At 41.0% G+C, this 26,523-nt stretch overlaps 1 protein-coding gene across 3 annotated transcripts; it reads left to right on the top strand.

Moving 5' to 3' along the window:
• The first annotated feature begins 1,021 nt into the window (after positions 1-1,021).
• rpgrip1l (RPGRIP1 like) lies at positions 1,022-26,257 on the top strand. 3 transcript variants are annotated; one of them, XM_061894690.1, is made up of 25 exons: positions 1,022-1,146; positions 1,445-1,528; positions 4,526-4,655; positions 4,734-5,044; positions 5,217-5,316; positions 7,487-7,579; positions 7,670-7,775; positions 9,409-9,555; positions 9,624-9,697; positions 9,771-9,910; positions 9,991-10,097; positions 10,176-10,226; positions 10,305-10,475; positions 10,565-10,682; positions 10,773-11,207; positions 14,024-14,145; positions 14,221-14,587; positions 14,657-14,847; positions 16,029-16,124; positions 16,213-16,354; positions 21,578-21,675; positions 21,742-21,928; positions 22,002-22,086; positions 22,165-22,301; positions 25,754-26,257. In XM_061894690.1, the coding sequence occupies exons 2-25, from the start codon at positions 1,453-1,455 to the stop codon at positions 25,876-25,878; spliced, it is 3,609 nt and encodes a 1,202-aa protein (XP_061750674.1). In that variant the 5' UTR covers positions 1,022-1,146; positions 1,445-1,452; the 3' UTR covers positions 25,879-26,257. The 3 variants fall into 3 exon arrangements, with proteins under 3 accessions (XP_061750674.1, XP_061750672.1, XP_061750673.1); XM_061894688.1 differs by having other exon boundaries at positions 14,657-14,877; XM_061894689.1 differs by having other exon boundaries at positions 1,047-1,271; positions 14,657-14,877.
• The last annotated feature ends 266 nt before the right edge of the window (positions 26,258-26,523 follow it).

Below are 26,523 nucleotides of genomic sequence, written 5' to 3'. Positions count from 1 at the left end.
GATACAGCAGATGATTGGGAGAATGTCATGTGGTCAGATTAAACCAAAATAGAACTTTTTGGTATAAACTCAATTTGTCGTGTTTGGAGGAAGACGAATACTGAGTTGCATCCCAAGAACACCAAACCTACTGTGAAGCATGGGGGTGGAAACATCATGCTTTGGGGCTGTTTTTCTGCTAAGGGGACAGGACGATTGATCCGTGTTAAGGAAAGAATGAATGGGGCTATGTATCATGAGATTTTGAGCCAAAACCTCCTTCCATCAGTGAGAGCTTTGAATGGTTGACCAAATACTTATATTCCACCATAATTTACAAATAAATTCTTTAAAATTCCTACAATGTCAATTCCTTGATTTTTTTTTCACATTCTGTCTCTCACAGTTAAAATGTACCTGTGATGAAAATTACAGACCTCTGTCATCATTTTAAGTGGGAGAACTGTCACAATCGGTGGCTGACTAAATACTTGTTTGCCCCACTGTTCACTAGGAGCTCATCAAAGGACGGCCACCAGTACGCTGACACAAAGCGCCCCCACAGCCATGGTTGATATAATCCCTGATGCAGAAGGCTCCCTCTGTGGAACACTGGAAAGTAAAAATAACAAAACATGTAGAATAGCATGAGTACAAATAATAAAATAGTGAGTAAAACAAATATCAAAATATATACAGTAAAAATAAGATAGATAGAACTAAGTCAGATCTAGCATAACTAATAAGAATAAAAGTAAAGTATGAAGGACTTCAATACAATGAATGAATATTAGGTAAAAGCCAAATCAAAATGATTGGTTTTAAGCTTGCTTTTAAATCTTGATGTAAAGGCTTTTAAGGATTTGACTTGCGACATTTAAGCTGCTGTGAAATCAGGATCAGATTCAAATTATCATCATTATTATTTTAAGAGAATTTAAAAATATATGTAATCTGATGCAATAAAATAATGTTTGCCTGCCTTTCCCCCTGCAACAATGATGGTGTAATGGACACAGTGACCAAATGAAGGCAGCAATGAGCGAAGTGCGCCTTGTATCTACCATACAGGGGAGGAAAACTACGAAGAAGAATATTGTTTTCATTAGCAACGCTCTTATCCAAGTGAATGAAATCATAATTTTGCAAAGACGGGACGGCCTCAACGTAATCAGTTTGTTTTGTTATATTTTCTTATAGCTGAAAGAAGCAATAATTACATGTAATTCAATTGGTCGTTATTATACCACAGTTTAGACGCGGGAGCTAGCTATAGCTGGCTAATGCTAACGGTATGAGTTTTACCTTGGGTTTGACGAGAGTCACCACAATATTTCTTATCATTGCATGGCGTTCACGATTGAATATCAACAACAGTATTTAAGGATTTTTTTCAACAAAGATAAGTGAGCAACGCAAACCTTTACGTGATCTTATTGAGAATGTTTTTAATTTTATTTTTCAGTGTGAAAGATGTCTTTTCTGCTGGATGAAACGGCAGCAGACGAGCCTGTCAGAGACATGATGAACCCCTTGAGAGCTGTACAAGGTGTGTGTTTCTGTGCTTGTGCGTGTGTCTCCGTGTGTGCGTGTGTGTGTCAGAGACATGATGAACCCATTGAGAGCTGTACAAAGTGTGTGTTTGTGTGCTTGTGCGTGTGCGTCCGTGTGTGTGTGTGTGTGTCAGAGATATGATGAACCCCTTGAGAGCTGTACAAGGTGTGTGTGTTTGTGTGCGTGTGTCAGCTAGTGTGACTCATCCATCCATCCATTTCTACCGCTTGACCCTTTCGAGGTCACGGAGGATGCTGGAGCCTATCTCAGTTGCATTTGGGCGGTAGACGGGGTACACCGTGGACCAGTCGCCTCATGGCAGGACCAACAAAGCTAGACAACATTCACACCCATGTTCACTCACTAGGGCCAAATTAGTGTTGCCAATCAACCTATCCCCTGGTGGGATGCCTTTTGGAGGTGGGAGGAAGCCGGAGTACAGAATCACCTTTATTGGCAAAGAATGTTTAACACACAAATAATTCGACTTTGTAGACTGTGCCCTCATTGTTCAATATAAACAATAAATATTAATGATTAACTAAAAATAGTATTAAGTATTTAATTAATATGTGCAAGGCTCATAAAGTAACGTGTGCGGTGGTGAATAGAGCAAAGAGCAAAAACAGATTAATTGAACATGAGTTAGTACATTCATTGTGTATAAGAGCGTTTCAGTAGTGTGTGGGAGAAAAACATTTCAGTTGTTTATGTGAGAGCATTTCAGTAGTGTGTGTGAGAGGAAAAACATTTCAGTTATTTATGCAAGAGCATTTCAGTAGTGTGTGTAAGAGGTAATTCTGTCCCTAACGGCCCCTCATAAATTCAAATAGTTTCCACGTTTTTCAACAGTGTTCATCATATTGAAAGCCAGGGTGTGAAACTGTTTTATAATGGGTTGTTTTGGGGTTCAGTGATTTTCAACACTTGCCTGAGGGGAAAAGATTTTACAGTTTGTGACCAGGGTTGAGGGGTCTGCAGTGATGCTGCCTGCTCGTTTTCTGATCCTAGACCTGTATAAGTCCTGGATAGGGGGAATGTTGACACGGAAAATATTTTCTGGAGTCCTAATCGTCCATTGAAATCTGTGTCTGTCCAGCTTGGAGTAGTAGTACTCATTAAAAATAACAACTTTTCTTATACCTGAATCCTGCGCTATGCAATGGGTTTACAGCCCAAGGGTTTTGTTTTGTTGTGATGCCCTTTAAAAAATACACAAAATTACTTAAGAATAATGATACTTATGTAACTCGCCTGGTTCGATCCCTGCTTTTTTTTTACGTCCGGCATGAGAGATGAGCTTGCGAGCTATCGAGTTAAAAGTCCGAGCTACCAACCCATACTTGCCAACCCTCCCGGATTTTCCGGGAGACTCCCGAAATTCAGCGCCTCTCCCGAAAACCTCCCAGGACAAATGTTCTCCCGAAAATCTCCCGATTTTCAACCGGCGCTGGAGGCCACGCCCCCTCCAGCTCCATGCGGACCTCAGTGAGGACAGCCTTCGTTCATGTCCGCTTTCCAACAATATAAACAGCGTGCTTGCCCAATCACTTATTCCATAAGGTTTCTTATGCTTTTTAAATATTAAATAAATGTGATCAAAAGTGATCAAAAGTCTGCTTACAATAAAGCCTATACAGTTCTTAAAAAAACATCCAAACACCTCCATTGAGGTTTTATATACATGATGTAAGTATATGTGTAATGTAGTAGTGAAGTGAATTATATTTATATAGCGCTTTTCTCAAGTGACTCAAAGCGCTTTACAGAGTGAAACCAAATATCTAAGTTACATTCAAACCAGTGTGGGTGGCACTGGGAGCAGGTGGGTAAAGTGTCTTGCCCAAGGACACAACGGCAGTGACTAGGATGGCGGAAGCGGGAATCGAACCTGCAACCCTCAAGTTGCTGGCACGGCCACTCTACCAAACGAGCTATGCCGTAACAGGGACGTTTTTAATAATATTTAATATTTACGTATCTTGATCATTTTAAACATATGCTTAAGGGCCCATTTGCTGTCATTTGAATAATGTTTGCTGGGATGTTCATATATTCACATTTAAGTGAAAAATGTCTCATAATCCTCACAAAGAAACTGGGCGGGGGTGCCGGACGGCACAAGTGTCTTTTTGTGTCGGCCTTGCCAGTTTTGGGTCGTAAATGGCTGTCAAAGTGCACCAACTTGTCGGAATACCTACACAGATGTCTCATGTCCAGGTGAGATGCATGATTTATGATATACAATAAGCTTGCAGGGAAGCGAGGAGCAGCAGACCCCTCGATGATGTAAACATAGGCACACCCGAAATTGATCACGGTGCCGCTCTAAATAGTTCATCTGCGTTAGCGTTTATAATAGTAATATAGTTAACACTTTGGTTAATATTCCAGTCACAAAATCTAAATGGAGTATTGTTGGCGCTTTTTAAATGGTTATTCATTGGATTTCATGGGTGAAATAGAGGAGCTCTTGTTGGCTGTGCTGTATGTAGACTTTTATTTACTTTAATTTAAAAGTAAGAATACATTAAAACAAATCCATCCCTCGTCATGTCTTTAAAAATGATTGTAAATGATAGGCAAAATTCCAAAAAGAGTGCAGTTCCCCTTTAAGGTTGCAAACAGACTATATATGTGTTTTTGAAATATCTGTCTAAAAATACAGAAATCAATCCGTGCCGTAACTTTGTAGATTTTTTTTACTGTGAAGATAGCCACCTCTTTTCAACCACCTTCATACCGTAATAAACAGGTCTTATTATACTTGTTTTTAAACTTGCTGTGATCAGATTATAAGCTTAAAAACATGCTAGCTAAATATGAAAATTTGTAGCGTGATATCGGAACACACGCACACAAGTCTTTTCTTTGTCAGTAGGGGGTGTGTACACGGGTTCAAGACGACGTTAATATATATGAAGCTCTGTTGAGTGGAATTTAATTGACATAATGTGAAAACATTATTTCATCTTTGATTTCCTGCCATCAGGAGACGTGCGAGTGCGTGTCGACCTGTCGCGTGTGTCTAGGAGGGAGCTGGAGGACAACTTCATGCAGCTGCACGAAGATTCACTGATCCTTAAGCAGCACATCCATCAACAAGAGGAAAAGATAAAGAAGTACAACACTGACATGACTCTGTTTAGTTTGGTTCACTTTTTAACTTTTTATAATCTTCCCATCCAATCATCTCACAGATTGGGTACTAAGCTATTGAGGCTGGTCAAGGACCGCCGTCGCATGGAGCAACTGGCTGGCGGTGTCAGTCTGCAAGCGTCCGGGAGGCGAGATGCGGAGAAGGAGGATATTGTGAGCGATTTCCAGGAGAAGAACAGAGCACTCGAGGCGGAGAACAAGAGGCTGAAAGAGCGATGGTTTGTGGCCAAACAGCAGCTGCTCGGATCCCCTGGCGGAACCCGCTCGCCTCACGGGCGCGTCCTAGCACGTGTCGTCTCGACTTCCAGGAAACCGGAGGAAGCTTCGTCTCCCTTGCCGACTCCACCCAGACGTAGGTCACATGATTATCTTGTTCTCTATTGTGGTGAGCAATTGATGGTTATTCATCTCTACTTGCGTTGCTATGTTGACACATATGAACACAGCTTCATTGCGTGTGGACAAATGTTGACATTTCCAGAATAAGATGATTGTCACAGTCATCATTCATTTCATGCACACAGGCGCCAGGAGCTTGGCAGGAGATGACAGGCCCCCAACTGGCCATCCCTCACCGTACATGCAGAGTCTGCTGGAAGAGGCCCGTGAAAAGACCCGAAATCTGTGAGTTCCATGTATATCTCCAAGCGTCTCTCTTGCCACCTGTGGACATGACACTGTGGAGCCAACTAGCTGCGATTTTTCATCTGACCCAAGTTACTGTCCAGCACATGTTCGGGTGACTTTAAACGTGTCAATCAACCATTTGAAGCCTCGACTACATTAAGTTAAAGTTAAGGTACCAATGATTGTCACACACACTCTAGGTGTGGTGAAATTTGTCCTCTGCATTTGACCCATACCCTTGTTCACCCCCTGGGAGGTGAGGGGACCAGTGGGTAGCACCGGTGACACGCCCGGGAATCATTTTTGGTGATTTAACCACCAATTATAACCCTTGATGCTGAGTTCCAAGCAGGGAGGTAATGGGTCCCAATTTCATAGTTTTTGGTATGACTCGGCCGGGGTTTGAACTCATGACCTACCGATCTCAGGGCGGACACTCTACCCACTAGGCCACTGAGTAGGTCCTAGCAAAAAGACCTTGGTCCATGTCACATGATGCCATGATAGCGACCCGCTGGGAATAATGTCACGATGATGTCGTATTGACAGAGTAATGATGTCATGTCAACGAGATATCATTGTCACAAAGATATAATGTGATGATGTCATGATAACATCATGTTGACAATGAAGGTACAATTTAATCTAGTCACCAAGGTCACAATGATGTCATTTTGACAGGAATGTCACAATTATAACATGTTATCAAGGTTGTGATGTCACAATGATGTTAATGACATAGTGATGATATAATGTGACATGGTGATGATGTGATAACGCCATGTTGACAAGTAATTCACAATTAAATCATGTCAATGAGATGATTTCACAATCACACTATGTCAACAAGGTGGTAATGTCACAGTTATATCATGTTGACAGTGATGTTACAATTATATTGTGTCAAGAAGGTGGTGATGTCACAATATCATGTTGACAATGTCACTTAAATCTCGTCAACGAGGAGATTTCACAATGATGTCCTGTTGACAGGGAAGTCACAGTTATATCATGTTATTTAACAAGGAGTGGATGTCACAATGTGACATGGTGATGAAACAATGTCAACATGTTTGTGGTGTCATAATGATGTCATGTTGACATGGATGTCACAGCTATATTATATTAAAAAGGTGTGGATGTCACAATGATACATTTTGACATGGTGATGATGTAATGTCAACATGGTTGTGGTGTCATAATGATGTCATGTTCACATTGATGTCACAGCTATATCATGTTAAAAAGTTGTGGCTGTCACAATGATACAATGTGACATGGTGATGATGTAATGTCAACATGGTTGTGGTGTCATATGATGTCATCTTAACAGTGATGACATTACAATTGTTACTCCGTCCGAGGTCTTAATCAAGGCTCAAGTTGTTCGTTTTTCTCAAACAGACATTTTTCAGCCACGCTTTCTCCTCCTCCAAAATAATGCCAAAAAATGCCGTCAGAACTAATGAATAAGAAAAACAGAACTTACAATTAGTCTGACATCAAATAAAAGAAAACACATAGATTTCACATGCATTATCACAAAGAATCATACCTCATTGGCCTCACCAACTCCGAGGGAATAACGTTTCTTTCCAAGCCGAGACTCCATTAACATCTTCCATCAAATGTTTGCTGTCTCATGCTACTTCCCTTATTCCGTCACATATTAATTGTCCCCCCAACAATGTGACCAAACCGGAAACAAAAATATGTTCCTCACCAATTTACATGGGTTTTGTAACAAAAATAAAGTTAACATATACTTGCATGAAATTACCAAATAAAATAAATTTTTAATCACATTGTATGTAAATATGAACTGAATATTTGTACATTGTATGTATTTATTATAACCAACTATGAAATTATATAACATATATACAATGTGCTTCTGTCAGCAGCTACAACAATATCCATCCATCCATCCATTTTCTACCGCTTATTCCCTTTTTGGGGTCGTGGGGGGCACTGCCGCCTATCTCAGCTACAATCGGGCGGAAGGCAGGGTAGCACCCCGCGGAAGGCGGGGTGCTACAACAATATATGTAAATAATTTACTTACTCACAATGTCAACCTACTGATGTCAATGACAACTTGCTTGTGCTCTCAGAATTATGTAATTTTGCTGCGGTGATCATATGATATGATTTTTTTGTGTGGCAGAGAGAATGTAATCGAGTCGCAACTGAGGCGCATTGCGCTGCTGGAAGAAGAGAAACAGGTGACGGTTCAGCAGCAAAACAAGTCGGAACTTAGGTGAAACTCAGCGTTTCTTCTACACACATGAAGATGGTGGTGGTAGTGGTAACATGCTGAGGACTTGACGCTTGCTGTTGTCGTTGGCAGGTCGCAGATAAACAACAACGTGACTATGATCAAACTGCAGAAGCAGCTGTCAGAAAGATCCAACGCCATTGTGGAGCTGGAGGGCCGTTTCCTGCAGCTGCAAGAGGTAAAACACCAGGACCATCGAACTGTCAGCTCGGGGGCGAAAACTGGCCAAGGGATTGACATCAGACACAATTTCATTTCTTCACTTGGGATCGGGTTACGCTTGCAACACCTGACCATTGTCATAATGGTAAAGGGTTCTTAACCTTTTTTAGCTCTGGGACTAACTGTTCCACTACAGAGGGGCCAATGGCCCACTCAAATATTAACACTGAATTAGTAATCTTACTCTTGATTTTACCCATATTCAATAAATATATCTAACCTACTTACAGTTCAACAGGATAAACCTGGTCAAATGATATGAAACCATGTGTTAATCACAAAGATTGTTATCAAAGTTTAGGTCAGGCTGATTACAAACTGAATATTAACCAAATATACTGCAAAAGAAGGCACTCATGAAAACTGATGAAAACTTTATGTACATACAATTATATTGTGCTAAAACCAATACATTCAAAAAATAATGAATATGTCTCCTTAATAAACAGTCAATACAATTTAAGTGCAAATGAAAATACAGCTTTGACCACTTTAGTCATAATTTTTGTGATTTATAAACTTCTCTATGACTTTAGTGGGGCGGTATAGCTCGGTAGTGGCCGTGCCAGCAACTTGAGGTTTCCAAGTTCGATCCCTGCTACCGCCATCCTAGTCACTGCCGTTGTGTCTTTGGGCAAGACACTTTACCCACCTGGTCCGAGTGTCACCCACATTGACTCCCAGTGCCACCCACATTGGTTTAAATGTAACTTAGATTTTGGGTTTCACTATGTAAAAGTGCTTTGAGTCATTAGAGAAAAGCGCTATATAAATATAATTCACTTCACTTCACTAGTCCCAGACTTGTTCTGTTTATTTGAGATTGTCATTACTGCCACAAGTGGTAGAAAAGTATATTACAATTAAGTACCACCTTACAGATCACAGCTGAGAAACACATATTTTTTGGTGGCCCTATAGGGCGCCCTCTCGGCCCAACAATGGGCCCTAGCCTTATAGTTAAGAAGCACTGATTATAGAGGCTCTTTACTAGCACTTTTTGTGTAGGTTCTCAAAAACAGCGGAGTGCTTCTGTCTTGTAGAGGATCTTTAACCGCGTATTACTTGTGTTTTAATTTGGTGAAGTAAAAATTTTAAGATATTACAGTCACATTATATACAAAATAAGAAAATAGTGATAGAAGAAGTTTGAAATGTGTCTCCCAGAACTTTTTATTTGAAGAGTTCTGCTTTACAGGGACAGTATGTGTATTTTTGAGGTTGTGAGATGTGTCTTTTGGAATATGATAAACGCTGATATGATTGACATGACAAGAATATCTCTGATCCAGCGGGTGTGGTAGGGAGGCGCTGCAGTCTTTCAGTTAAGCACAATACGTTTTGTAGCTAACAAAGTAGTGAATTCCCCCAGATTCTTTTTGGATTTGCTGAGAGAAGATCATAGAGAGGCTGCCCCGAATCGTCCACTTAGAGGATTCAGTTCAATCCTTTTGCCAATTACCAAAAACAAAGTTACAAACACTTCTGTCCAATATCTGCACAGGGATGGGCAGAGCTAAAACATATATTACTTTTTGTCAAAATGAAGAAGAGCCCTTCTTGTCGCTGATGTGGACTATGTTTTGCAGAGTCAGTGCACGCAGAAGGCGTGCTACGAGGCCGCCACGGCCAAGGTAGCCGAGCTGTCGTCTCAGCTAAAGGACGAGCGTCTGATGTGTGTGGAGCTGAGGACGCAGCTGGAGAGCTCACAGGTGTCGCAAGCCAAGTTGCAGCAGGTACGTGAGCTTTTTGGCGTCCCTTTGGCTCTGCCGCCACCGCCACTGATCCCTCATCTCACAATCAGTTAGAGGAGCGACTCAGCGAGACGGAGGAAGAGAACGTGCTGCTAAAGGAGCAAAACGAGAAGCTACTCAACAGGTGAGGTGTTTTGACGCAGGTTCCTCCGACCTAGCCCGAGCAAGAAATGACAAGGTCATGTGTCTTGCTGCAGTATGTTTGACGTGTCTCAGCAGCAGAAGTCGAGCATTCAAGAGCAGCAACTCAAGCAGCAAATTACGCAGCTGGAAACAGCGCTGCAGGCCGACCTGCAAGACAAGAACCAAATCTTGGACAAGGTCAAGGCTGAGAGGGGTTTGTGACTTCTGTTCTTGAAATTGACATGCTGTGCACCCTTGAAAAAGACAAATAATGTTGCTTTTAATTTGGTTTAGACGCCAGCGAGAAGCTGACAGAAGAAAACCATAAGCTTCTTGTTCAGCTTGCAGAGCAGAAGCAACAGTTGAATGAGCTTCAACGCCGTGTTGAAGTCTACAGCAGGGTGAGAAGGCCCCACCCACCTTGTGTTGCTATGTTGCGGTAATAGCTTGTGTAACACGCATGTTAACTTGTATTGTAGACCAATGAGTACGATGCAGCGGAACTAACAGAGGCGCTGCTGCTCAACAAGGTGAGGTGTTGCCATGGCGACATGATATTCATGCAGAAAAGGGTGCCATTCCCCATTCTCACCGCCGCCCCCCCACAGGAACGTAATTCTCAATGTGACGTTGAGTTGAGCTTAATCCAGGAAGGACAGAGGGGTCAGAGCAGTGGGAACATCAGAGAACCTCAGGATGCTCATGTTGAAACTATCCAGGAACTGGAAAAGGTCAGACAGCTGCTGACCATGGAGAGCCGGATCAGTAGTGACCTCAAGGTACGGATCATTCTAGAAGATTCTATTTTGGGTTCGACTGGCTAGCTGACGAGACACACTCGAGCTAGAGCTAAGTGTGACATTTGCAGGCAGAATTAGACACTGTCCAGAAGAAGATGGAGCGTGATAAAAGCACGTACACGCAGCAGCTGGAACGTCAGACGCAGATGGTTACCGCCAAGGAAGTCCAGCTCCACAAACTGCAAGGTACTCGTCTTCATCAATGTCCCCTGTGGTTAATGTGGCAACACCAGACAATGTCATGGGGCATTAAGTTCCTGTGACTTTCTGTGACAGCTCAACTGCAAAATGTTGTCTACGGCGTCAAGAGCGTGGTTTTCAAGGCTGACACCCCAGACGAGAATGAAACGCTCCATCTGGAAGAAGGAGAGAACCTTCTGGAACTTCAAATAGTCGGCGTCACTCTGTCGCCAGACGCCTTAGAAGCTCTGGGGGACCCCGCCCCCTCCACCTTCTGCACCTACGCCTTCTACCTTTTTGACCTGCATGCCACTCCGGTGGTGGCAAGTCCTACGCCCAAATATGGCTTTACGTCAAAGTACGTGGTGAGCGTGGACGACACCCTCCTTGACTACCTCCACAAACACTCTGTGAGTGTAGAGCTGCACCAGGCCCTCGGAGTCAAATGGAAAACCGTGGCCAGTACGCAGCTTCGCCTGCATCGCCTACTGCTGCAGGACGGGACAGTGTCTGGGAGCCTTCCGCTGGTTGGTGAGTACTTTCTTTGTCCTGCAGTGACTGTTGTTCAGATATTCCGTTCTCTTGTTTTAATGGCTTGTCTAAATAAAGCGAGTTTGCTAAAATTGAAGATTAACAATTTATTCTACACATTGAGTAAATACAAACGAATTGATTATCGTGGACCCCGACTTAAACAAGTTAAAAAAAACATTTGGGTATTGCCATTTAGTGGTCAATTGTATGGAATATGTACTGTACTGTGCAATCTACTAATAAATGTTTCAATCAATCAATCAATCAAAACAATGCCAGCGGCGGAGAGAAGACCGTGCACTACAAGGTCTGCACCATCAAGGTATATATTGACGCTTACATAGGTCTGCTGATAATGTTCCCCTTTAAATTTTTTGAGTCAGGGTTGCGTGTATTTTCAATGTACGTCCAGGGTTAACAAATACCCAGAATCCTTTGCAACACCGACTCTTCCAGGATGCTACATTATACGCCCCCGCTACCCCCCACCCCTCAACCCCGATTACGTCACATGAAATATTCCACTTTGAAAAATATTTATGGTGAAAGATTTAACATATTTTGTGTGTTTGTTTGTCAAAAAAGGACGGAAAACAAACAAAAAAACATTAAAAAAAAACTAAAACATTTTCAAATAAGGAATAGATCTGAAGTTGATGTAGACTGCAGAGATTTAAGCGTTAAATATAAAATGTATGCATGTCCCGGCACACCATTATCATCATTTCATGACCCAAGCAAAACACTTTTTACACTTTTATACTGAAATAAATACACCTACAACTTATTATGTTCGATCCATAGTGGATTGAACATAATAGTGACATTTATAAGACCTTTATTTTGTGTTAGTGTTCCTAAAAAATAGATATATCGGCCCCCAGGCACATTTTTTTCTCTAAATTTGGCCCCCTGAATGAAAGTAATTGGCCAGGCCTGTTCTTTAGTAATGACTTAATGACATAATCCTCAGTTGTGAACCACTGCATCACATGGAGACTTTTCAGTTGGATCTAGAATATGTACTATAAATAATTCTTGAATGAGGTATTTTTACTAGAGTATGGTTGTATATTATACATAAAACAAATTCATGTCTTTATAATGTAAAACACTTCTTATCCCACTGATGAATCCTTAAATGTGCACTGACATAAGGTCAATATTGTCAAAGTTAGTTGGTGACGTACCCTAAGATGCAGAGAAGGAGGCAAGCATTGAGAAAGAAAACATGGTTTTAATTTACACACTGAAACAAAACCCAACAAAGGGTATAAACAAAATGCGGATAACAAACTAGGCTATGAACAAACAAATCGGAAGCAGGGAACAAAAAACAGTAAGCTACAAACATGTACCAAATATAGCTTACCGCTACGCTGCAATCACACGACCAGTAGGAACGACAAGTAGAAAATGACATTGACACGTCAGGAGCAACAATAATCCAGCACTGACTGGAGGAACGAAGCAGGTAAAAATAGGAGCGGGCTGATTGACACCAGGTGTGGCCAGGTGCCAATCAACCGCAGCTGAGGGGAAACAGAGCTCAGAGAGAAAGACAGGAAACAGTCTAAATAAAAGCGCTGACAGGAAATACTACACACACAGGAAAAAATAAAACACAACTAAACTATCAGGAACAAGCCTGACAAATATTATTCCCAGAAAATGACTGGTTGACTCCCGGGGTGTTCTAATAAAAATTGAATAAAGCTCTTTTATACATTTTGTGCAATCCAGATGCTGAATTCAATTTACAATTCATTCCAAAGTCTAAAAATGCCACTTTCTGTTTTTAAAGGCTTAAAAGTGCCTGAAACAGTCTGAAATGTTTGAGATGTAAGTGTTATATTTAATGTGGGGCTGAGCCAGTGAAATGTTTCTGCCCCAATTTGTGTATTTTGTATCCACAATTCTTGTATCGGTGGTAGCGTTACCAACCAAACTTAACTGCTGGCTGGGGAGCGGCTTCCGAAGGACCCCTTAGTCCAAAGATCCAATAGCTGCTCAATCAAGTGCCTGAAGCAAAATCATTAAATGGAACAGTTCCTGCACTAAAACAACAGTAATAAAGGGAATTTACAACAGGACCTCTCGGGGACAGCAATTATTCAAGAACTGCAAGCCTATTGGTGGAGGTATAGCAGTTTTAGAATTAAATTAATTCTCTATTATTAACAACTTTGGGCATGTTTTTTTTCCAAAATCGCATGTGAGTCTTTTAAGTCGAGGGCTTGTGTGCAGTGTCATGGACCCGCTCGACATCCGTTGCTTTCCTCCTCTCCAGGGTTCTCGTGGTCATCGTTGTCGCCGACGTCCCGCTGGGTGTGGGTTTTCCTTGCCCTTGTGTGGGCCTGCCGGAGATGTCGTGGTGGTTTGTGCGGCCCTTTGAGACACTAGTGATTTAGGGCTATATAAGTAAACATTGATTGATTGATTGAAGGTCTGGCGCGCTCTCTCTCTCGCTCTCTCTCGATTATCCCTCTGTTCACTTGGTTTTGTCCCTCTTGCTGCCTTTGGAGTTGTCTGGGCATTGTCCATCGCAACTTAGGCGTGTTCTGGGAGCACACACACACCCACATCCACTCTTACTATGTCTCGTTTCTGGCACATCTTCTTGCCATCAAAACCAAATAAGATTATATCTGTGTGTATTTGCAAAGATAAAAACACAGGGATTAATCATTGTGTTAAGTTTTTCAACAAACAACAGACTCCTTATACGTTCTACTGCTTCAAGTTGGAAAATATTCTCCGACCACTTTCTTTCAATCAAGTGGGATATCATGGTCATATTTTGTCATGTATAGGAAGTTCTGCTGAAAATGGCTCATTCGGATTGCTGGACTACTGGATCAAACTGAGGGTTCCCATCACAGAAACTGTACGTCTGTACAAAGAGAGGCTGTCGGCTGGAAGCCATGATGCACAGGTACCCGCCAAGAGGTCCATTTCAGCCATATCTATTTTATTTTATTTTTACATTGTAGTCATTTTCCATATTCAGACCAGTTTGGAGCCACAAAAGACATCTGAGGTTCCGCCAGGCGCAAGTGGTTGGAATGAACTGGATATCAGCGTGCGCAGTTGCAGAAATCTCCTGTCCCAATCGTCGCTGCAGCCCAGTCCATATGTGGTCTACAAGTTCTTCCACTTTCCAGACTACCCCACTGCCACCGTGCATGACTGCTATGAACCTCACTTCAGTGATATAAAGTCTTACTCTGTTCCGATGGATGCTAGCCTGGACCAGTACCTGAGGTCGGAGGTTCTTCACTTCTACGTATTTGACTACAAGGAGGAGCGCATGGACGTCTATCTAGGCAAAGCGGCTCTTCCTTTGGAGTTTCTGGTCCAGGACAAGGAGATTTCAGGTAAGTCCCCATTTATCCCCAGTTTCCTTTTGCAGCGTCTTCTGAAGGCTTTCCTGGTTTTGTTCTTAGGTGAATTTGACCTTTATGACTCCAATGGACGCCACACCGGCCACATTGACGTCGCACTCAAGTGGAAGTTCTCCTACCAAGTCCTCCCTGTGGAAAATCTAGAGGAAGTAGGAGGCAACATGAAGGAAACTAAGGAAAACCAAGACCACTTTAAGTCCTCTCACTCTCATTCTGACACAACTGCCTTAAAGGTCAGCACAAGAGATCACCGTCAGACTTGTGTGAGTGCAAATGCAGTACTTCTTAATTAATGAGGCGGGGATAATCAGGTTGTTATGTGGAATGCTGGTGCCAGCAACTCACATAGTGGTTTGTACATATGAAATACGTATGATCAGGTTTTTAATTGTACAGTGGAACCTCAATTTCCGAACTTAATTGGTTCTTGAACAGGGTTTGAACACTGAAAAGGTAGTGAAGCAAAATTCTCCATTAGAGAATTACACTTTAGTTCAGGTTTATTGGCTTTGAACACAATATAAAGTGCTATACTATACAGTACTATGTATCGAACAAACACAACAAAGGGGTAATGGATTAACTTTGTCTTTATTAACAAGCCAAAACAATAACAACAACAACAAGTTTAACTGTCGTCTGTATGCGATGCTGTGCTAACACACACACAAACACAACAATTTTTTTGGTGCCCTTACAAACATCAGGAATCGCAAAAAAATCTTAACGACCATATTGCCACATTTACAAACATTAAAAAAAAAATACTTACATTAACATCAGCAAAGGAGTAACTGACAAGAAAAGAGCAGACAGAGAGAGGGCGGGCGGTGGGGTAATAGTGCTGTGTATGTTCTCTTACAAGAGGTTGCCGCTGAACGAGATTGCGATAGAAGTCTACTTTGGCAGATTTATACAGAAAAGTTAGTTTTCATCAAAATTAAAACTTGCTCTTTTAATTCTTCCATACCTGCAAGCGGCATTAATGTACTACTCGCAAGTAGTCTTTTTATTATTTTTCTTAACTCAACAGCCATTCCCTTCTTCTTTCCACACTGGTCAGTTGTCTTTTTGGGACTGATATTGAGTATTGCAAGCAAAATGGACAAAACGTGCCATAAGGGTAAGAAAAAACACAAAAGACACACGCTGAAGCGCTGAGAAGTGACAAGAAGTGTCCTTTATTGTGCAGTCGGTGACGGTGGGTGCTCTACCTCCCCAAAAATGCTGCGCGCTGCTTTTGCCTACAGGCAGGACTAAAAACTAATGACGAAATGAAACGTTCGTACACAAAAATGAGGTTCCACTGTATTTCAATTCATTGGCGGCATGAATATATTTTTGTCTGCTTGGGCGTAGCAATGCAGAAAATAATTGAGAATCACCACTCTAAAGTCTTCTTTCCCCCCTCTAGGAGGCTACACTGAAGTCCACCAAGAAGATGCCAGGCAAACAGGAACAGGCTGCCAGAAGAGTGACTTTTCTAGAAGATATGCCTCTTGTCCAGCAGGTGGCGTTCTCCTAAAAAAGACACAAAAATAATATAGATCTCGTGTGTGGGTTTGTCTCGTGAAGTTACAATGAGTCATTAATCATAGGCATCGACCAAGATGGGTCTCAGCCCAGCTGAGGAAGGAGAAGATGAGGATGAAGCTTCTGTGCTCTCTGAGGGTCAGCTGCTCCCTCCGAGTTCCCAGTGCACCTCGGAGCTTTCGGACATCAACCAGGACGTTCTTCCCGGTGAGTCTGCTTACATTCTGCAACAAACTGGAAGTTCTTAACCACGCTCCAGTCTTGTTTTAGAGATGGACCGATATGGTTTTCTCATGGCCGATACAGATTATTACTAGTCAAACAGAGCAAAAAACGATATTCATTTGCAGTGAAACATGAATAGTTTAGAATGTAAACAACTGGACAAGGCATTTAGTTGTTTTAAAAAAAAAGTTTTTTCTCAATGTCAGACTAGTAGCGACATAATTTTTTATGCTGCACTTTTGAGGTTAATTTAGCAGCAAAAATCAGCAGGGAATATCACAAACACATCTATTACATGTGTCTAAGAGGAGTATCGACATTTGCATTTCAAAATATGGTTAATCTCCTGGGAAAATGTGTAAAAATATGGGATTTATGTATGTATTTATGTATGTATGTATATATATATATATATACTGTATGTATATATATATATATATATATATATATATATATATATATATATATATATATATATATATATGTATGTATGTATGTATGTATACATATATGGGCTTCACGGTGGCAGAGGGGTTAGTGCGTCTGCCTCACAATACGAAGGTCCTGCAGTCCTGGGTTCAATCCAAGGCTCGGGATCTTTCTGTGTGGAGTTTGCATGTTCTCCCCGTGAATACGTAGGTTCCCTCCGGGTACTCCGGCTTCCTCCCACCTCCAAAGACATGCACCTGGGGATAGGTTGTTTGGCAACACTAAAAATTGGCCCTAGTGTGCGAATGTGAGTGTGAATGTTGTCTGTCTATCTGTGTTGGCCCTGCGATGAGGTGGCGACTTGTCCAGGGTGTACCCCGCCTTCCGCCCGATTGTAGCTGAGATAGGCGCCAGCGACCCCAAAAGGGAATAAGCGGTAGAAAATGGATGGATGGATATATGTATGTACAGTGGGGCAAAAAAGTATTTAGTCAGCCACCGAATGTGCAAGTTCCCCCACTTAAAATGCTTACAAAGGTCTGTAATTTTCATCATAGGTACACTTCAACTGTGAGAGACAGAATGTGAAAAAAACATATCCAGGAATTCACATTTTAGGAATTTTAAATAATTTATTTGTAAATAATGGTGGAAAATAAGTATTTGGTCACTTCAAACAAGGAAAAATACTGGCTCTCACAGACCTGTAACTTCTTCTTTAAGAAGCTCTTCTATCCTCCACTCATTACCTGTATTATTAGAACCTGTTTGAACTCGTTATCTGTATAAAAGACACCTGTCCACAGCCTCAAACAGTCAGACTCCAAACTCCACTATGGCCAAGACCAAAGAGCTGTCGGAAAAGAATTGTAGACCTGCACCAGACTGGGAAGAGTGAATCTACAATAGGCAAGCAGCTTGGTGTGAAAAAATCAACTGTGGGAGCAATTATCAGAAAATGGAAGACATACAAGACCACTGATAATCTTCCTCGATTTGGGGCTCCACGCAAGATCTCATCCCGTGGGGTCAAAATGATCATGAGAACGGTGAGCAAAAATCCCAGAACCACACAGGGGGACCTGGTAAATGACTTGCAGAGAGCTGGGACCCAAGTAAAAAAGGTTACCATCAGTAACACACTACGCCGACAGGGAATCAAATCCGGCAGTGCCAGACGTGTCCCCCTGCTTAAGCCAGTGCATGTCCAGGCCCGTCTGAAGTTTGCCAGAGAGCACATGGATGATACAGCAGAGGATTGGGAGAATGCCATGTGGTCAGATGAAACGACAATATAACTTTTTGGTATAAACTCAACTCATCGTGTTTGGAGGAAGAAGAATACTGAGTTGCATCCCAAGAACACCATACCTACTGTGAAGCATGGGGTTGGAAACATCATGCTTTGGGGATGTTTTTTCTGCTAAGGGGACAGGACGACTGACCCGTGTTAAGAAAAGAATGAATGGGGCCATGTATCGTGAGATTTTGAGCCAAAACCTCCTTCCATCAGTGAGAGCTTTAAAAATGAAACTTGGCTGGGTCTTCCAGCATGACAATGATCCCAAACACACCGCCTGGGCAATGAAGGAGTGGCTCCGTAAGAAGCATTTGAAAGTCCTGGAGTACCCAGTCTCCAGACCTCAACCCCATAGAAAATCTGTGGAGGGAGTTAAAATTCCGTGTTGCTCGGCGACAGCCCCAAAACATCACCGCTCTCGAGAAGATCTGCATAGAGGAATGGGCCAAAATACCAGCTACTGTGTGTGCAAACCTGGTAAGGACCTATAGTAATCATTTGACCTCTGTTATTGCCAACAAATAAATAAATAATGATAAATGGGTTGGACTTGTATGGCGCTTTTCTACCTTCAAGTAACTCAAAGCGCTTTGACACTACTTCCACATTTACCCATTCACACACACATTCACACACTGATGGTTAGCGCCTTGCATGGCGCTAACCAGCACCCATCAGGAGCAAGGGTGAAGTGTCTTGCTCAGGACACAACAGACGTGACGAGGTTGGTACTAGGTGGGGATTGAACCAGGAACCCTCGGGTTGCGCACGGCCACTCTTTCACAGCGCCACGCAGTCCAACAAAGGTTATATTACAAAGTATTGAGTTGAATTTTTGTTAATGACCAAATATGTATTTTCCACCATAATTTACAAATACATTCTTTAAAATTCCTACAATGTGAATTCCTTAAAAAAAAAATTCACATTCTGTCTCTCACAGTTGAAGTGTACCTATGATGAAAATTACAGACCTCTGTCATCATTTTAAGTGGGAGAACTTGCACAATCGGTGGCTGACTAAATACTTTTTTGCCCCACTGTATATATGTATGTATTTATACATATATGTATGTACAAACCCCATTTCCATATTAGTTGGGAAATTGTGTTAGATGTAATTATAAATGGAATACAATGATTCGCAAATCCTTTTCAACCCATATTCAGTTGAATGCACTACAAAGACAAGATATTTGATGTTCAAACTCATAAACTTTTTAATTTTTTGGGCAAATAATAATTAACTTAGAACTTCATGGCTGCACCATGTGCCAAAGTAGTTGGTAGAGGACATGTTCACCACTGTGTTACATCACCTTTTCTTTTAACAACACTCAATAAACGTTTGGGAACTGAGGAAACTAGTTCAATCAATCAATCAATGTTTATTTATATAGCCCCAAATCACAAATGTCTCAAAGGACTGCACAAATCATTACGACTACAACATCCTCGTAAGAACCCACAAATTGTTGAAGCTTTGAAAGTGGAATTCTTTCTCATTCTTGTTTTAGCTTTAGTTTTAGTCGTTCAACAGTCCGGGGTCGCCACTGTCTTATTTTACGCTTCAGAATACGCCACACATTTTCGATGGGGGACAGGTCTGGACTGCAGGCGGGCCAGGAAATTTCCCGCACTCTTTTACTACCAAACCACGCTTGTCTTAACACGTGGCTTGGCATTGTCTTGCTGAAATAAGCAGGTGCGTCCATGATAACGTTGCTTGTATGACAACATATGTTGCTCCAAAACCTGTATGGACCATTCAGCATTAATGGTGCCTTCACAGATGTGTAAGTTTCCCATGCCTCGGGCACTAATAAATGATAAATGGGTTGTACTTGTATAGGGCTTTTCTACCTTCAAGGTTCTCAAAGCGCTTTGACTGATGGTTAGCGCCATTCAAGGCGCTAACCAGCACCCATCAAGAGCAAGGGGGAAGTGTCCTGCTCAGGACACAACGGACGTGACGAGGTTGGTACTAGGTGGGGATTGAACCAGGCACCCACGGGTTGCGCACGGCCACTCTTCCACTGCGCTACGCCGTCCACACCCCCATACCATCACAGATGCTGGCTTTTGAACTTTGCGCCTATAACAATCCGGATGGTTATTTTCCTCTGTGTTTTCGGAGGACACCACGTCCACAGTTTCCAAATATACTTTGAAATGTTGACACAGAACCCTTTTCCACTTTGCATCAGTCCATTTTAGATGAGCTCGGGCCCAGCGAAGCCAGCGGCGTTCCTTGGTCTTGTTGATAAATGAGTTTTGCTTTCCATAGTAGAGTTTTAACTTGCACTTACAGATTTAGCAACCACCTGTAGTTACTGAGAGTGGTTTTATGAAGTGTTCCTGAGGCCATATGGTGATATCCTTTACACACCAATGTCGGTTTTTGATGCAGTACCGCCTGAGGGATCAAAGGTCCGTAATATCATCGCTTATGTGCAGTGATTTCTCCAGATTCTCTGAACCTTTTGATGATTTTACGGACCGTAGATGGTAAAATCCCTAAATTCCTTGCAATAGCTCGTTGAGAAATGTTGTTCTACAACTGTTCGACAATTTGCTTACAAATTGGTGACCCTCGCCCCATCCTTGTTTGTGAATTACTTAGCATTTCATGGAAGCTGCTTTTATACCCAATCATGGCACCCACCTGTTCCCAATTAGCCTGCACACCTGTGGGATGTTCCACCTTTCCCAACTTCTTTGTCATGTGTTGCTGGCATCAAATTCTAAAGTTAATGAGCATTTGCACAAAAAAAAATGTACTTCAGTTTGAACATCAAATATGTTGTCTTTGTAGCATATTCAACTAAATATGGGTTGAAAATGATTTGCGAATCATAGTATTCCATTTATATTTACATCTAACACAATTTCCTAACTCATACGGAAACGGGGTTCGTATGTCTATACATATATGTACAGTATGTATGTATGTATGTATGTATTTGTATATATATGTATACTGTATATATACCTGTATATGTGTGTATATATATATATGTATATATATATATATATATATATATATATAGAAATGTGTGTATATATATGTATATTTATATTTACATATGTGTATATATACATATAAATACGTATACATGTGTATATATGTATACATATGTGTATATATACGTATATATGTATATATACATATATATTTATGTATGTATATGTATATGAAAAGGTATGTATATATTATATATATATATGTGTATATATATATATATATATATATATATATATATACTCTATATGTATATGTATATTCGTATATATATGTGTGTGTGTTTGTTTGTTTGTTTGTTTGTTGGTTTTTCTGGTATGTGTGTGTGGTTCTTGTTGTAGGCCAAACCGATATACATCAAAATGACAAAAAATCGCCGCCGCTACTCAACTTGATCGCTATCTATCTTGTTTCTTCTGGTTCACCATGAAAGACTCACACTTCTTCCACACAGATGATGACATGGCACCGGTGCGGAGACGAAACCGCAGCGGTTCAATTCAGTCGGACAGCGACGATGGCATCGTTCACCATCCTGACAGTGCCACGAATGTCAGTAAGCATCTCACCATGATGGCTTCATCAGAGACATGGGGTTGATGATGATCCTCCCCTAAGGTGTCAGAGCGAGTGCGGGTGGAGGTCATGTCTCTACGCCTGTTGGCGGAGTCTCGCATCTCTCTAGACAGCAGCGTGGTGCGTCTCTATGTGGAGTACTCCTTTCTGGACATGCCTACCGTGGAGACCCCCTTGTCCTTGCCTAAGCCCCCCCCAGGAAAGAGCGTCAGCTTCAACTACAGCAAAGGTGTGCGCATGTATTATGAGCAAATTGTGTCGTCACGTACGTCTTTAAAATAAGAGTTCACTTCTTTCCACAGTTATTCCTGTGGATGTTGACACCAACAGGCCAAGACGACAGCTACTAAAAGAAGTCCTGTGTGGAAAGAAGCATAACATGGAGAGGTAAACATTCTTTGGCTTCCTTCCTTTTCGTCTCTTTGTCCTTCCTGTCTAATTTTGAAAGTTTCTTGTTGTCGACAGAATCCGGTTCACGGTAGTGAGTGAGCCTCCAGAAGAGGAAGAGCATGAGAGGGAGTGTGAGGAGGTGGGCGTGGCCTTCCTGAACATCCCAGACCTGCTACACATACAAGGCAACGTGATGGAGACTAACCTCAACGGTCTGATAACCACCAACCGTCTTTTCCTCAAGCAATAGGACGTTATTCTTTATTATGCAATTTAATTTTTACTCGCGTCACACAAGGTTGTATGATTTGCCCGTTTGTAGTATTCGTTTAGTCCTTGGGGTGTCAAACTCGTTTTCATTGAGGCCCATTGCATACTAGTTATGACTGACCTCAGAGGGCCGCTTCAAAACGTGAATAATATATAAATATAAGTATATTTGCCTCATGATACCATTAGCCTGGATATGATTATATGTTTTTTCTTACGTTCACTGTAAAAATCTGTAGATTTTGCTCATAGTCACCAGAATTTTACTTTAAAATTTACCGACTTTTTTTTTTTTTTTTACAGTATATTACTGTAAATGGAAACAAATTACCACAGTTTTTTCATTTTATGTATTTATTTCAGGACAATGTACAATTACATTATGCATAGAGCAAAGATGCGTGTACCACACTGTAGCTTAGTAGCTAATTTCCATCTGCAGTCCTAACGGGGGAATGGGTCAAAGTGAATGATGTATACTGTGCAAATAAATACACCATTTTATTGCATCATCCGAATATACATACACAAATATATATATACATACTGATATGATCTAAAAAAAACACAGCTCAATGCACTACCTCAATGTAACCTTCAATGTGCATACAGTACAAGTTAATCACATATCAAAATCTCAACAATTATCTTAAATCACAAGTGCGCGCATCTCTGGTTATCTAAAGCCATGTTTTTGTTTCTCATGTAAAGGAAGTGAGTGAATTCAAGCTTAGCAGCTTAGATGGGAGCTTGTTCCACTGTTTCACAGTCTTTGAAGAGAAAGCAGATTGGACCTCTGGTGGCCGTATCTGTCTGATGGACACAATCTTTGAGTGGAGATGGAGCCAAGTTGTGAACAATTTTGGATATATGAGATAAATTTAAAATTGGCAAAATTAAGCATATTGTATTTGTTTACAATAATGCAGTGAATATATTTTGGCCTTTTTTTCTCCAGAATTTTCAGGGCTTGCTTGTATATGGATTCTAATAGTTTAATGGTTGTTTTGTTTGCTTGAGACCAGCTGGTAATATAACCAGATAAGTGTGACTTAATTATTGCACTTTATTAGGTTTCAACTGCCTCGACGTAGAGCGAATTTCGTATATATTTGAAGGCAGCTAGATTATACTTAAATGTATTTGTCATGTTTTTTTATTATTATTTTTTTTCAATCGAAGGAGCGGTCAAGCAATTTTCCCTCCAATTTTTCATATTTGTGAGCAAACGCCAAAACTCCTTGAGCATTCAGTGGCGCACATGTGAGCGACGGCAGACGTGCACACTGTTATGCGTGTATCTTTTTATACGATTTTGTGCGCGGCCTAGATTTGCCATGCGCAGAGGACGCGTGAGCAGTGTGCAATTGCACAGGCGCGTACCTTAGAGGGAACGTTGGAGTCAGGTATGAGTCCTAGGTATTTGTACTATGTAGCAGTTTGTATAGGTTTCTCATTGATAGTGACAGTTGGGTAGTCATCATATTTATGTTTGTTGGTGAAATACCAGACTGCATGCTTTACAATGTTCAGGGTAAGGCAAGAATCAATATAGCAATTGAACTATACTGTCCATAATGATGTAAGTTTGGCTGCAGCTTCTGCCATGTTTTTTCAATTTGTGTATTTAATGGTATCTTTAGCGAACATTTGTATTTTGACATTGTTATACATTGTAGGTAGATCATTGATGTGTACAGTAAAATGAACTGGAAGTGCTGTAGTGCATGGTACTTAGGCAGAGCTAGCCTGCTTGATCCACGGTGTTTGACTGCGATCAGTTAAGTATGAACTGACCAAGTTTAAGGTGTCAGAGGATACATTCATTTTGGCCAATTCGTAATAAAGTGTCATGGTGGACTGTGGCGAATGCTTTACGGAAATCAAGAAAAATGGCTGCTACAACCCCCTTTATCAAGTGACTGTTTAATGTTTTCGATTAGATGGCAGCATTATGTACGTGTCATCCACAAGTTGCTTAGCAACAACCTTTTCTATTGCATTGGTTTGAACTGGGAGGATGTTGATTGTCCTGTAGTTGTAAATTGTGGTTGTATCTTTGGATATGATTGGAATTATTATTGCATGTTTGAGAGTGTTTGGGAAATTCCTCTGCTGGATTGAAGAAATTTGGTTATTGGTGTGGTAAGAGTTTCACGATTGTTTTTGATGGTGGCTGTGAGAAAGCCCTAAATATTTTTACTTTTGAAAGTACACAATGCAGGGAGTATTTTTGTTATCCCCGCTTTAACAACAGGTTCCAGATTCAATTCTGGGTCATTTGATGTTTTTTTTCATAGGAGTGTACTGGGGTGAAGCTGTGACGTAGTTCATGCAGAGAGTTTATACAGTGCTCGTTTAATTTATTTGCTTTTTCTGTACTGTTTGTACACAATATTCCCTCGTGTTGGATTTGCTCGATTTAATTTTTGTGGTGGTCCCTAACAATTAGTTTATTGATCGCTTGCCACATAATTCAGTGATTTCCTCTGGCTTCTTTAATGATATTCAGGAAGAAGTTTGCTTTGGCTTTGCGAAGATTTGTGAGTATTAGGTGGTCAATGTTCAAGTGAGATTTGAGGTATTTGTTTAAGGCAGAGTCTCTATTTTCATAAAACCAGGGGAGATTTGACTTTTTGTTGAACTTGCTACGCGCCAATTGTACATACTTTGATATAGCGTGGTTGAGCTTTTATTACCCCTTCAGCTGTATGTTCAGTCTGTGTTAAGAATCATATTGTCCCAGGTGATTTGTTTCAACTCATTTCAATATTGTTTTATGGTAATGTTCTAAAAACTGAGCTACAAGGTTATTTAGACCATAAAATCTATCGTTGTTGTTTTTACATCATATTAACTGTAAATTGGAAAATAGTAACTGATAACTGAGCTAAAACAAAACCATGGTGCCGTTGTTTCATTTGCAGTAATATGCTATAAAAACAATAACCGTAGATTTTAAGGTAGACAAAAACGCCAGAATTTTACCGTAAAAAACAGTGGTACTATTTTCCCATTTACAATAATATGCTGCCTAAACCTTGACCAAATCTGTTGTCTTTTTTATAGCATACAATTTGATGGACAACTTGCTGTGAAATCATAGGTCAAGCAGATATTTAAGTTGTTTTTTTTTTAACAAAAAAAAAACATGTTTGGAATGATAATATGATATTTGTTGCTTTGTTACACAATATAAAGATTTGCAACTGAATGCATTTTTTTCTGTAAAAAGTGAGAAAAATTAAGTACCTCATTGACGCATATTATTTCCAGGCTTTTGCGGGCATTAATGAAGGATATAGCGGGCCTTGAGTTTGACACCTGTGGCTTAGTCCATTAATTGTAAGTATAATGAAAAACACTACATCGATGAATTTTGTGTGTGTTGCAGTTATGGAGGATGGAGGCGAGCTTGTGGGCTCTCTGAGCGTGTCTTTTGAGGGCCTGGAGATACTGCACGCCATCATGGAGGAGCCGGACGCCGAGCAGAGTGTCATCTCCTCGCTGTTACGGTGACATTGTCGTCGAGCCAATGAAAGTACTGACTGACATTGGTCGTATGATAGGCAAGGACAACAATTCACCTGAGATGTGGCTATGGTCAACTGTCGGACTGCTAGTGAAGAATGTAATCTGTGTGACTGAAAGTAGTTAGGGTAGGGAAGGAGTGCTGTAGTTCCTCCCCAGAGGTACAAAACTCCCTGCACTGTCGTGCAGTCATGTGATGATACATGAGACACTTTGTTAATAGGGTTAAAATGTTTTTTTTTTTTAAATCAGCTGCCAACAAACAGCTCCAGTGTGACTTGGTCTTGGTCCTGATCTTGGTCTCATGACCAAGTCGGTGAAGTTTTTTTTTTTTTACAAATAAATATTTTCTAAGTGTAAATGAAATCATATGTACGACTATGGAACCTGTGTTGGGAGGGGCCGGGTAAGTGATGGAGGGAGGGAGGATGCTTGTCACCTCCAGCTGACGCTGAGGACGATTCCGTGGCAGCTGAGGACGAAGACTTACAACAGCAGCAGGTAGAACCGCTTATAGTTTCTATTTTTGTTATTAACATGTTAATAAGATCTGTTTTATTCTCACGTGGTCCAGGTTTACCTGTTCAAGAGTGACATGATAAAGACTTGTGTTTTCCAGAATGGAGTGATCCA

Source organism: Nerophis ophidion, linkage group LG03 (assembly GCF_033978795.1).
Source record: "Nerophis ophidion isolate RoL-2023_Sa linkage group LG03, RoL_Noph_v1.0, whole genome shotgun sequence".
NCBI classification, from domain to species: domain Eukaryota; kingdom Metazoa; phylum Chordata; class Actinopteri; order Syngnathiformes; family Syngnathidae; genus Nerophis; species Nerophis ophidion.
The sequence above is the reverse complement of the archived record's forward strand: the minus strand, read 5'-3'. Positions and strand labels throughout refer to the sequence as shown.

Coding starts and splice junctions, on each gene's coding strand:
- rpgrip1l (XM_061894688.1), top strand. CDS start 1,453: ATGTCTTTTCTGCTGGATGAAACGGCAGCAGACGAGCCTGTCAGAGAC. Junction 4,656..4,733: donor CAAGAGGAAAAGATAAAGAA/GTACAACACTGA, acceptor ATCATCTCACAG/ATTGGGTACTAAGCTATTGA. Junction 10,227..10,304: donor AGGCGCTGCTGCTCAACAAG/GTGAGGTGTTGC, acceptor GCCCCCCCACAG/GAACGTAATTCTCAATGTGA.